General features: G+C 37.7%; 1 protein-coding gene across 1 annotated transcript in view; it reads right to left on the bottom strand.

Moving 5' to 3' along the window:
- LOC136129709 (uncharacterized) overlaps positions 1 to 13,834 on the bottom strand; it is a gene marked incomplete at its 5' end in the record, with an annotated part of 268,536 nt that overhangs the window by 88,800 nt on the left and 165,902 nt on the right. Inside the window, 2 exons of the mRNA XM_065886016.1 lie at positions 2,989 to 3,241; positions 5,260 to 5,478. Of these exons, the coding sequence (XP_065742088.1) occupies positions 2,989 to 3,241; positions 5,260 to 5,478 (472 nt within the window). The remainder of the gene's footprint in view (positions 1 to 2,988; positions 3,242 to 5,259; positions 5,479 to 13,834) is intronic.

Here is a 13,834-nt window from a genome sequence, read left to right as displayed (position 1 = left end):
GAGCAGTAGCTGTCCAACTTTAATAAGCACGAAAATCATCTGGAAGTCTTGTTAAAACCCAAAGCCGGGCTTCCCTGATGGCGCAGTGGTTGGGAGTCCGCCTGCCGATGCAGTGGACGTGGGTTCGTGCCCCAGTCCGGGAAGATCCCACATGCCGCCGAGCATCTGGGCCCGTGAGTCATGGCCGCTGAGCCTGCGCGTCCGGAGCCTGTGCTCCGCAACGGGAGAGGCCGCAACAGTGAGAGGCCCGCGTACCGCACAAAAAAACCCCACAAAAAAACAAAGCCCCTTCAGAGGCTGGCCCCATTCCCAGAGTTTTTACCTCAAGAGTGAGTGAGGTACAGGGCCTGAGATTCTGCATTTCTGCTAAGTTCCCAGGTGAAACTAATGCTGTTGGTCCAGGGACCTAATTTTAAGAACCACTGCTTTAGAGCAGATCTTCTCAAACTTCAGGGTGCTCTTTATCACCGTAGAGCAGGTTAAAACACATCTTTTTATTCAATTGGTGAGAGTATCCAAGTACGGACTCCAATGCTGCTGATCTGTGGATCACATGCAGCTTTCGAGTTTTCTTAAAGACAGCAAAAGTGGATGTCATCGGCAATGAAACATGATGGATTCTAACTAGAGATCAAATACTGTGCAGAGTGGGAATGAGACGTCAAGCTTTTCTTTCCAAGTGGAGAAAGATATGGGTGTTACACTCATCTATTAGAATCCAAGTCAGCTTCCATCAGGTTACAGACTTCTGAACTGGTTCGGAGATGGCCCTGCTGGAGGTTACTTTCCTGTAGATGACATCAGAGACCCCAGAGTAAATTAAGACAGCTCATTTTGTCAGCTGCCTTTGATACAGTGGACTATTCAGCTAGTAATCTCTCTAGGGGACCTGTCTGGAAGAAGGAAAGCCATTCCAGGAGAGCTGCAGACTTTCCTTATGAGGAGATCTCAGAAGATCATAAAGGACAGTGGCTCATCCTCCCAGACGGCTTCCCATGTGGTGTTGCAATAGGACCAAACTGGCCCCAGGAGGAACTGTGAGAGGCCATGGGCTATGGTCCTACTGGAATGCGGACAGCATCCCTCTCTACATCTCCTGCTCAACAAACCTTGATGGCACGGTCTCGTCCTTATGAACCTGGAGTCTAATCAGAGGGGTGAAGGAACTTAGGATGGGGTAGAAAACACGACCACTTCTGACTGACAAGGCTCCCTCTTCTGACCTGTCATCAAGGTGGTCCATGGTACTGAGGCTTCAAGGGTGGTCACAGGTTAGAACCTGAAAACAAGCCTTCCAAGCACTGACAAATTTTCCTTGGCAGGGAGACTAGAAGCTAGGTACTTTGGTAGGCTCGATGTTCACTGTTTGTTTTGATAATATTAAAACGACCTACATGGTTGCAGAGTCACCTGTCACATTTGTCTGCAGGTTCTAAGCAGAGGTCATTCCACTCCGAAATAAAAAGTCAGAATTCTCACACAAGGCCCAAAAAGTCATTAGTGGACTCAGTACATCAAGGACCCCAGTCTTGTTGAGAGCAGCCCAGGAACCTTGAGCAAGTGAAAGCCAGCCTAGCAAACAGCCAAGGGAAGGGAGACACCCTCTCAGTAGAGGGTCTATCACCTTGTCACACTGTGATTTGGTCCATGGAACCAGCATCCTTGGCAACATCTAGGAGTCTGTTAAAACGCAGAATTTCAGGCCCCACCTGCGGAATCAGAATTTGTATTTTGATAAGATCCCCAGGTGACGTGCAAGCCCATTAAAGTTGGAGACACACTCTTGCAGTGTAGCACGGCCTGAGAGATAGAAGTAAGAGCAGCAGGCTTTGCAGATCCGAACCTACCACAGCACCACATTTTCATGGATGTGGAGCGGACAGCAGTTTGGTCTTCAGTTCTAAGAGCACATGATTAATGGTAGAACCCATTTCAAATACTGTGAGTAAGCAGAGTCCATCAAAAATCCCATCCCTGGGGCTTCCCTGGTGGCGCAGTGGTTGAGAGTCCGCCTGCCGATGCAGGGGACACGGGTTCGTGCCCCGGTCCGGGAAGATCCCACATGCCGCGGAGTGACTGGGCCCGTGAGCCATGGCCGCTGAGCCTGCGCGTCTGGAGCCTGTTCTCCGCAACGGGAGAGGCCACAACTGCGAGAGGCCCAAGTACCGCAAAAAAAAAAAAAAAAAAAGTAAAAAAAAAAATCCCATCCCTAGGATCTGCTGGGCACAGTGATTGTAGTCTAAACACATATATAGCGGCTGGAAACCTTTCTTCTGAAAAGGAGAACTACACCAGTTAAGGACTATTATTACATAAATTTAGATAATTTTACAAATGAATATTTGATTTAGAATCATTATTAGCATTTTTATACATAATCATATGTTAGTACCTCATTCTTAATTATGAAATCCTAAAACTATATATTTTAGAGTGAAGATGCACCATTTCGTCATTTCATAAACATCACAAATGTCAAAATAAATGCCTAAGGAGTAATTTTAAAAATTATTTATTACTTAGAAATGTTTAAAAAGCTCTTATTCTTCTCCTTGAGTATATCTATTATGAAAGAGTATTACATCAAAAGGAAATAAATAACCTAACAAATTAAAGGAACTACTGCACGATTACTTTTTTATAAAGTTTGGCTGTGAAAATCCTTAATATTAAAAAAAAGTTACCAAAAATGTTACAAAAGAAAGCTTCTTTGCAATAATGTTGAAAATGTACCAATTAGTTTAGATTTGATCTCCAACATTATTTTCTACCCATTTTGCAAGTGTTTCTTTAACATAGCTAAAATTACACTTAAAATGATTATATTAGACATCCACAATTTTTTATTACGAAAAAAATGAATAACTTCAATTTAAGATGAATATTGAATTGTACATGACTATTGAAACTTCCCGTGTCAACTGATTTGTGCACTAACGTTACATTCTATGTCAAGGACTCATGTCCCGATTATTTTACTTGACTTACCCCCAGGATAGTATCCACAATAAACACTGCCAGTGGGTCCAGAACTGTCCATAGTCCCATGGTGATGATTAACTTTGACAGGACATCAGGGCAGAAGGCAAACAGTACCTGACAGCCCCATCTGATCAGAACCAAGGGAAGTACCACTGCGTTCAGCATTAAAGGCCCCATCACAACGAGAAGCAACTCTTCTCCGATGTGAAGTAAAGAGCTTGGGTAGCAGAGCTCAACCGCGAGGGGGGAAAAATGGAATCTATGGGAAAACAAAGCAATCACACGTGTGCAAAGGAGAAGAAGTCTATAAAATGCTGCATATACAAAACACTTTACGGAACGAAATGCTTTCTTTTTTTTGTAGAGAAAATTTGACACTTAATAGTACCCCAAAATTAAGTGTTAGAAGTCTTCATCTTTTCCTTAGAAACTCCTCAACCGCTCACTTTTGAGGAAAAGGCAAATTCTACCTTGTTCATTGTGCTTGTAAATTTCATATGCCATCATAGAAAGGATATCATTTTGATCCACTGAGCAGAGCATTCTTTAGACTAAGGACTGCCCAGCAGGTCACACATACTCATTAATAGGCTATTTGAAACGCAAAGTTTATCAGTGGACTTAGTAATGACTCAATCTCTAACAGAAATCAGAAATATAAATAAATCTCATAATTCTCCAGAATTTTGACATCACTGATTAATTTTGTTTGTGATTCCTCTAGCTAGACCCCCTAAATACAACAACAACACTGCTGACAACAAAAACATCTAAAGGGACAACTTGACCTAAGGCTTGAATCCAAGGTGAGCCCAGTAATTCAGGCAGCCTTCACCCAGGCTTGGGCACCCTCTTTCCATGCAAAGTGAGCCTTTGTTGACTCTAATTTTTCTCTCCCCTGTGTTTCAGCCTTGTAAAGTTATTTTGTAGTTAATGCTGCTTGTGAATCTCAGCTCTCTACTAAAAAGAGTTCTTACCAGCTTATCAGCTCTCTACTAAAAAGAGTTCTTCATTTATTCCATTCCTTGACCTTTGCTCTGAAGGCAGTTTTTATGCTTTGTTCTTAGGCTGTTGTGAATATCAAATAAAATAAGGTGTACACATTTCTTAGCAGAGGACCTAACAGAGTAAAAGCAGAAAAAATGCTCACTGTGGCTGTAGCTATTGTCATGTCATAACTACAATGTGACATGGAGCTAATGTATGATTCGAGCCTGCGGAACTAGGCAATAGTCAACAAAACATCCTAACGTATTAGGTCCTCTGTTGCTTAAGAAACTGAATGAGCTGAGCTACCAGGATATTTTTTTGCAGTCTCATTTCATTAACAAGCAATAAAGATAGAGCTTCCTTTTCTACTGAAGAAGTAAGAGAGCAAATAGCAAAAAGCAACTAGCCCAAGCATATAATATTTATCCTTTCTGCTTTAGAAACTCTCACACAAAAGAAAGAAAAAAAGAAAGAGGAAAGAAAAAGAAGGGAAGAAAGGAACAGCTATATAAAATATAAAATTCTGCCATGAAAATACAGTTATTTAGTATATTTAAAGTTGCATATTCTATAATATATTCAGAAATTTGTGATTTAATTACAAAAGATGATCAAAAACACACACATATTTCTTCTCAAAGTGCCTTAAAATAGTTTGCAGCCTTCTTAATTGAAAATATACACACATCTTTATTTTTATCTGTACCATCTACATTTGAGAAAATGAATTTTACTTGTATTGATATCTATCTGTTGGTCTATCTATAGTGTCTCTGGAATCATGTTTATGGAGAGATAACCTTTAAAGTGTCATCTTTTTCCAGAGGATAATGGCCCAGAATGCTGCCTGGGCTTGAGTTCAGTAATTGTTTGAATTCAATCATTTTGCAGAAGAAGCAATCTTTGCTTCTCTGAGTATAGGTGATAAATCATACTTATATTACTTCTAAAATACCTTCAGCCTAAGTCACTCTGATAAAATCAAAATAGGATAAAATATTGTTGCTAAATTCCTTTTTGGATTCTGCTCAGATATTAGAACATAGTTGAATCTGCTAAATTTTAAATAAATATTGATGTACCGGTTAAGTATTTGTATATACAGGCCCAAAATGAGAATATAACTGTAATAGACATTCTTGCTCTTAGATAAAGACATTTTTGTCTTCTCAAATCATACCTGCATCTTAGGTCTTATGGTAAATGGATGGGAGAGGAGTTTTTTACTTTCATTTGGCCTCTCAAGATGAAAATGCATTCCTTTGACTGTCAGGGGAAAGCACTCACTTTGTAACAGGAATTGAAATGGCCTGCAGGAAAAGCCACTGGCTGAGGTAATGCAGGTAGAGCCTCAGGAACCAGAGAGAAGCCGTCAGCAAGATAATGTACCAGAAGCCCTGGCTTTGCCATTGAGCGAACTGAAGTTCTGAAAACACTGACGCCAGCACAAAATAGAGATGCTTGAAGAATTCTCCAGATCCAGTACTATCAGCTACTGAAGAACAGCTACAAACAAAGAAATAATAGATAAATTCTGAGCTTAAGTACAACCAAAAGTAAAATATTTTGCGAATAATAATAAAGACATAGTGAAAGTAAAATTGAATGAAATTACTTCTGAGCTACCTGGGACTCAAACTAGCTATGTTCCTTTTTGCTATAATGGATTACTAAAGGGGAACATAAAAATACATGGATATGGAAATGCAAATCAAAACCACTAGGAGATATCTCCTCATACCTATTAAAATGGTTACTATCAAAAAGAAAGAAAAAAAAAGCCAGAAAATAACGTGTTGATGAGAATGTGGAAAAATTGGAACTCTTATGCACTGTTGGTGGGAATGTAAAATGACATAATTGTTATGGAAAACAGTATGGCAGGCTCTCAAAAATTTAGAAAATACAACTACTGTATGATCCAGCAATACTCCTTCTGGGTATTTATCCAAAAGAATTTAAAGCAGGATCCCAAACAGATATTCGTACGCCTATGTTCATAGCAGCATTATTCATCAAAACCAAAAGGTGGGAAAAGCCTAACTGTCCATCAAGTGGAATATTATTAGCCTTAAAAAGAAGGAAAAAAAAAAAGGAAGGAAATTCTTTCACACGTTACAACATGGATGAACCTTGAGGACATTATTGCTAAATGAAGTCAGCCAGTCATAAAAAGACAAATACTGTGTGATTCCACTTATAGGAGGTGCCCAGAGGAGTCAAATTCAGAGACACGGAAAGTAGAATGGTGGTTGCCAGGATCTGGGAGAAGGGGAAATGGGGAGCTATTTAATGGTACAGAGTTTCAGTTTTACAAGACGAAAAAGTTGTGGAAATGGGTTGCACCACAATGTGAATACACTTAACACAACTGAACTGTACACTTAGAACAGTTAAGATGATAAATTTTTTAAAAAATAAAATAAAGTAAAAAAACATGGTAAATTTTATGTTATGTGTGTGTTACATTTTTTAAAGAAATATGGAAATAAATTATTATAACAGTAAACTTTTTTTAAGCTTTAAAATCTATACCATAGTCCTGCTTACCTCACCTACTCACAATGATCCCTCTTTATTAAGATTAGATTTAATTATTGGCATATAATCTGTTCAAAGTTAACTATTTCAGGTTGAAAATTGAAATGAGTGATTAACATACCACTAAAAACATATGAACGAGAATTCAAAACTTAAGAACTCTTGTATTCTTTAACACAATACTGACATTTTCTGTTGAAACTAAACATTAAAGAGCTACATACAGTAATTCTGATTTAGCTCTGGTTTCCTCTCTCTGTTTTGTGTTGATGGCAAGAGATGTTTTCAAAGTTTCTAAAATTGTTTGCAAAAAAAAAAAACAAGGAGGGGTTGGGGCCTGAAGCAGAAAGAATCGTCAGTGTTCATGGGTACTGTGTTTCTTTTGGGGGTGATATTGTAAAGTTGACTCTGGTGATGGTTGCACTAGCGTGAATATCCTAAAAACTTTAAATTGTACACTTTAAATAGGCAAATGGTATGGTAAATGAATTATATATCTCAATAAAGCTGTTCAAAGAAAAAAGCTAAAATAAAATAAAATAACAGTTTGTAAGAAAAAAGATGAAGAGGCTATCTGAAAACATCTGTAGGGACAGAACTCATTCCCCATCCATTCCCATGACTATGTGCAGTGCGTATTCAGTAGAGTTACCATAGCTTTGTGACTGAAGTACAAGCTCTAGAATCTGACTGGGTGTTAAATTCCTTTCTACGCCTTTGTTTCCTCATATGGAAAAAGGAGATGAGAATAGTACCAATATTCCAGGGTCAATATGACAACCCAGTTAACAGGTATAAAACACTCTGAACAGAGCTATTCCTAGGCTACTATCACAAAATAATAAACACTCAACAATCTGCTTCTCCCTCATTTTGTCTTCCTATATTTAGCAGAGCTACTTTGAAATTAGCTGGCTTTCCACCAAGCCCAAGAAATATATGAGATCTGTCTAAATGATTATATGGTTCTTTTGTTTAAAGAGATTTAAACATGGACATGCATATATTTGTTATTTAAGTAAAACTGTAAATATCATTGGTATATACTATCATGGGTTTAATAAAATGTCGGTTTTATTAAACCAGTAATTGATCTTTATAAGAACTAGGCTCCAAGTTCCCGGATTAACTTGTCTAATTCTATTCTAGAATGATTCAGCAAATTCCTCAAACAAAAATAGTCCTGATTATAAACACGTTACCAAAGGAGAAGCTGGTACCATAGTAAGTAGTTCAGTGGCTTAGTGACTAACCACAGCAGTTCAAGGCATTGTAGGAACATTAACAGAAATGGAATTCATAGACAGATTCCAAAGATTTTCTATACAAAAGCTCATCTCTCTCTGAAGACTATCAAACATAATGACATTGTATCACCAAAAGAAGTTAAATAATAGAAACAAGAGTCTTTGGGAGGGAAAAGAGAAGAAAAGCGAAAAACTAACAACATAAGTAAAAGAAAACCCATTATTCCCCTTAAAATACCAATCCATGACTTTAGCTTTTTGGTCTGCACAGGGCTAATAAGGCACTGAACTTGACATTGACAATTTATTTTGGTTGTTCTTGTGTGTATTTTTCCATAAAGGTGTAGAGCATCATCTAACTGAAAACCATGTGCCGGCTTTCTACTAAGCATACGTTTCAGTTACTCAAACGAGGAATAGTTAAACAGGAAACAGACCCCCAAGAGGCTTTGGTTTACCAATGGTAAAATTGTCAGGAGACTGACTCTCTTAAAGAAGGATTCCAGAATACTTTATTACGTTTACCATCATGTGAAATGAAACCCAGGACTTTCTACACTGCTAAAGGAAAATATTCTGTGCATGATCTCCTCTTCAGTTAATTATTCTGTCACTGTTTTGCCTCTTCAAAGAGAAGACAAAATCAAACACAGATTTGGCATTGTGTTGTTAGCAAAAAACTGGAAAATCTCAAATGATGCAAAACAGAAAAGACAGTAGCTTCTTTGACCTTTGGAAACTTCCACTGTTCTTTTCATCTATTGACTAGGCAGCTTAAATATTTATGAACAGAACCCACTATCAAGTCATACTTTTACCATTAGTTTCACTGATAAAATGTTTCCCATCCACATTCAGATCCACGTTATTTGTTTATGGGGTGTTTGATTTAGGATAAATAACACCAGAATTTCACTGTGTACCATTTATATCTAAGTCAAAATATTCAATTTTCTTGCACCTAGTCAACACAATTCAGTATTTGTTTTTATTTGTTTGTTTAACGATAGTAACTATAGCATCTGGATTTAAAGAATTAGGAAAACCTTGGCATCAATCACTTAGAGTTTAAAAAACTAGATACTGCAAAGTTAGAAATTAATAAAAGAATCAGTTGATGAAAGATGATGCCAAATAAAAGGATGTATCAAAAAGCTCATTAGTCGAACACAGCTAGTCAAGTACAGCCTTATAAACAATTCCCGAACGACAAGAAAATCTGAGTCCTTCTCTCTTAATCATTTTGAACTTGCACCTGAAATCTAAATGTGCACCGATATAAAACTGCATCACAATGCTCTCTCCATATATTGTTCTTAAAATAGATTTCATTCAAAGGACAATTCTGCATCCATGTTTCCAAACTGTCTTGAAAGAAAGCATCTTTTTCATTCTTGTATACATGCAAGACACACTATGGAATGCAGTGCCATAGTACAATATCTTCATCCACATTTCAACTGTTCTTTCCTTCCTCTGTAATCTTTCTTGGTTATGTACAAAGAGTATGATCATCAAAAGGATAATAAATGGCCTCTGCCACTGGGGTGTGTAATACGTATAGTGGGAATTGATTTGTTGGTTATGAAGGCAGCCATAGAGCACACAGATCATTGCAAAATCACATTGAGGCCAGCAGCTACTCCTCCATTCGTGCAGGCAGCTCCTCGATCGCTCACGGGGTGAGCTGCCAGAGGGTGAGAAGAATGGTGAGGTCATCCAGTATTCAGCTATTAAATGAAACCTATTTCTCTGAACTTCAGCCACATTTCGTCTGACACACATATAACCCCCTTCCATGCCCAGTCCTTATAGAGACCTGAAATCAAACAAGATTTCTATGATCCATCAGTGTAATAATAAAAAAGAAAAGACCCAGATTGCTTTGAAAAAAAAGCATGGAATGCATTCTTAAACTCTCTTCTCCAGTGAATGAGTCCCTAGGAATTTGTATATGACCAAATCTTAAGATCTGTCAAGTGAAGAGGAATTAGACAAATGAGAGTGAGGGTGTAGGTAGAAAAGCTGGGAGGGCATTCCATCACACAGGCCATTCTCAGAAGAATAAAGTTCCATTTCTAAAACTGAAAGTAAGTTGAGCTGGGTGAAGAAAGTCTTTGTATCACTAAGTAGTAGTGATAGAGGCTGAAGCTGGAGAAGTAGAAGAGGCCTTCTTATGATGGGGCCTGGTCAGCTCATGCCATATTAAGGAGTTAGGGCTCTATTCTGCCACCATCAATAGCCCATTAAGTATTTTAGGGTGAAGGAGACAGGGAAGGCTACCATATTTGTAGTTTAGAAACATTGCCCCAGTCGCCAGATGAAAATGTGTGGAGAGGGTCCAGACTCAGGGGGAGAAAGGATTATGAGTTAGATGATGACCTACCCTGGGCTGCTCAATTGAGAGCATTAACAGTTGCACTCAGAAGTATGGGCATGGATATTCTTGGTTGTCACAGTGACACGAAGGATGGCAAAAGGCAACACGTTTCTGGATAACATGTTTGAGAGCCTCAAACAAGGAAGAACTCTTGCATCCTGTATTAGTTCCCTAGGGCTACCGGCACCACAATCTAGGTGATTTCAAACAAAAGAAATGTATTCTCTCACAATTCTGGAGGCTACCAGTCCTCAATCAAGGTGTTGGAAGAGCCATGCTCTCCCTGAAGGTTCTGGGCGTAGGAGGAGGGAGCATAGAAGAGGACAGATCTTTTCTTGCCTCTTTCAGCTTCTGGTAGCCCCAGGCATTCCTTGGCTAGTGGCAGCATAAATCCAACCTCTGCCTCCATCTTCACATGGCGATCTTTGTTTTGTGTGTCTGTGTCTTCACATGTAAGGATACGATATTGGATTAAGGGCCCACCCTACTCTAGGACCGCCTCATCTTAACTTACATCTGCAATGACCCTCTTCCAGGTAAGGTCACATTCTGAGGTACTAGGGTTTAGAACCTCAACATATTGTTTGAGGGGATACAATTCAACCCATAACACGCCCAAATGCCAGTGGTAACCCTCTTGAGGGAAAGGGAGTGAAAGAGGTGGAGGGACAGATAAATAAGTGGATTTGAGAGATACTGCCTTACAGTTAACAAGACTTGGAGACTGTTTGAATATGGGGCCTTAAAAAAAGACTCAGAAGTGGTCCCAAAGTTTCTGCCTCAGGTAACTCATCCAAAGGTGACTGAGTGGAGAACAAATGAGAAAAAAAAATTTGATGGGGAAAAGGGAAAAATGAAAGAAACCAAAAACAAACACACAGAAACCCCAGTAAGCTCCTCTTGACCTGCATATGGAAAATGCTTATGATTTATCCAAGAGAATTTACCCAATAGTCTGTTGTACTTATGGAAGTGAAGTTCAAGGGATATCAGAGCTGGAAACATTAGTTTGAAATCACCAGCATCTTAATAAGGAGTCAGCAGCATGGCTGAGACCCATCACCAACATACAGCATATGGAAATGTTGTGAAACCCAAAAAATTATACAAATGTTGGTCACTAGGATTAATATAAATTTTCTCTAAATGGAATTAGCTATCATGACATTGAGCAATATAAACTCAAGAATTCATTGAAGAGATTTTTTTCCCCCATATGCTGGCTTTTAGCTGCAAACCACTTAATCTGGACAAGATCATCCTCTTTCATTTACTTCCCTGCAAAAAATGGACAAGAGTTTTTAAGGTAAGTGAGAATTTTTGGCAGCTATTATGTATTGAACACACTATATATATATATATATATATATATATATATATATATATATATATATATATATATAAAATAGCTAATTTATAGGGGCACTTTGGATAACAAGTGTTACTATATACATTTTGCAGGTGAGAAAATGAGAACTAAGAAAGTTCAAATTATCAAAAAAGACATGTGGATGGCCAACAGGCACATGAAAAGATGCTCAACATTGCTAATTATTAGAGAAATGCAAATCAAATCTACAATGAGGTATCACCTCACAACAGTCAGAATGGCCATCATCAAAAAGTCTACAAATAATAAATGCTGGAGAGGGTGTGGAGAAGAGAACCCTCCTACGCTGTTGGTGGGAATGTAAATTGGTGCAGCCACTATGGAAAAGAGTATGGAGGTTCCTTAGAAAACTAAAAATAGAGTTACCATATGGTCCAGCAATTCCACTTCTGGACTAGAAAAGATAAAATTCTAATTCGAAAAGTTACATGCACCCCAATGTTCACAGCAGCACTATTTACAATAGCCAACACAGATGAGTGGATAAAGAAGATGTGATACATATATACAATGGAGTTACTCAGCCACAAAAAACAATAAAATAATGCCATTTGCAGCAACATGGATGGAGCTGGAGATTATCATACTAAGGGCTGTAAGCCAAACAGAGAAAGACAAATATTATATGATATCACTTATATGTGGAATATAAAAAAGAGTACAAATGAACTTATTTACAAAACAGAAACAAACTCACAGACATAAAAAACAAATTTGGGGTTACCACAGAGGAAGGGTGGGGGGAGGTATAAATTAGGAGTATGGGATTAACAGATACACACTATCATATATAAAATAGATAAACAACAAGGATTTACTGTATAGCACAGGAAACTATATTCAATATCTTACAATAGCTTATAATGGAAAAGTATTGGGAAAAAAAGAATATTATATATATAAAACTGAATCACTGTTGCACACCTAAAACTTACACAGTATTGTAAATCTACTGTACATCATTTTTTTTAAAGTTCAAATTATTTACTTTAAATCATACAGATTTTAAGAGACAGAACCAAGACCAGAATCTAGATTTTAATCTGCTTTTAGTCTGATACCAAAACCTGTGTATTTCCACAATCCATGCTTCTCTGAGTATATGGGGGCTGATGGAGTTGGCAGGAGGGAGGTTTACAAGTCACTCACATATACTGGGAAGTTATACTGGAAACTCAGTCAAAACGCAAACTGACACTAACATTAAAGAGTTAGCATGGCCGTTTGCTCCATGAATCCAAGAACTGTCTTTCTTGTTCACTCCTATAACCCCAGGTTCTAGCACCATGCCTTGTGCAGAGTAGATGCTTAAAAACAGCATTTATTAAATAAATAATGTTTTACATGGCTGGCTTTCCAAATGGTTTAGGTGAAAACTATGATCCAATTCAGTAAGTTTAGCCTATACCTTGAATTTACCCATTTCAATACTCATACAGCCCATGCTATGCCAGCTTATTTGTTTGGTGACTAAGAAATGAGAAAACCACCATTAGGATTTTCTAAATGGCAGTTGAGGATAGTTTCATAAGTGCACAGCAGTGTATCATTAAATGATTTGACTGGTAGGAACTCTTAGGGCAAGTTCACTGTGACATCTTGTTTAAAAGAAAATGAGGTAAAAAATATGTCAAGACAAAGAAGCACTTATTTGGAAAGAAACAGCATTAATAAAAAATGTATTATTATAATACTATAATCATGTGCTGAGTATTGGACAAATCTGTATAAATTATAAATGGCATCAGTTTTCTTTTTTACCAAAGTTTTCTAAAATGTCCGAATCTGCTATTGCTTTGTCATTGTTTCAAGCACTGGGAGAAATTGTTTTCTAAAAGTACCTGTACATACATATTTACCAAAATATTTTGGATAAAATTGTTATTCATTCTTCCAACATTCACCAAATAGCTTCACAGATGAATTTTATCAAACATTTAGAGAAGAGCTAACACCCATCCTTCTCAAACTCTTCCAAAATATTGCAGAGGAAGGAACACTCCTAATTCATTCTATGAGGCCACCATCACCCTGATACCAAAACCAGACAAAGATACTACAAAAAAAGAAAATTACAGACCAATATCACTGATGAATATAGATGCAAAAATCCTCAACAAGCAGAATCCAACAACACATTAAAAGGATCATACACCATGATCAAGTGGGATTTATCCCAAGGATGCAAGGATTCTTCAATATACTCAAATCAATCAATGTGATACACCATATTAACAAATTGAAGAATAAAAACCATATGATCATCTCAATAGATGCAGAAAAAGCTTTTGGCAAAATTCAATA

This window comes from Phocoena phocoena, chromosome 10, assembly GCF_963924675.1.
Source record: "Phocoena phocoena chromosome 10, mPhoPho1.1, whole genome shotgun sequence".
Lineage (NCBI taxonomy): Eukaryota > Metazoa > Chordata > Mammalia > Artiodactyla > Phocoenidae > Phocoena > Phocoena phocoena.
Note: the sequence above shows the minus strand (reverse complement) of the source record. Positions and strands in the feature narration are given on the sequence as shown.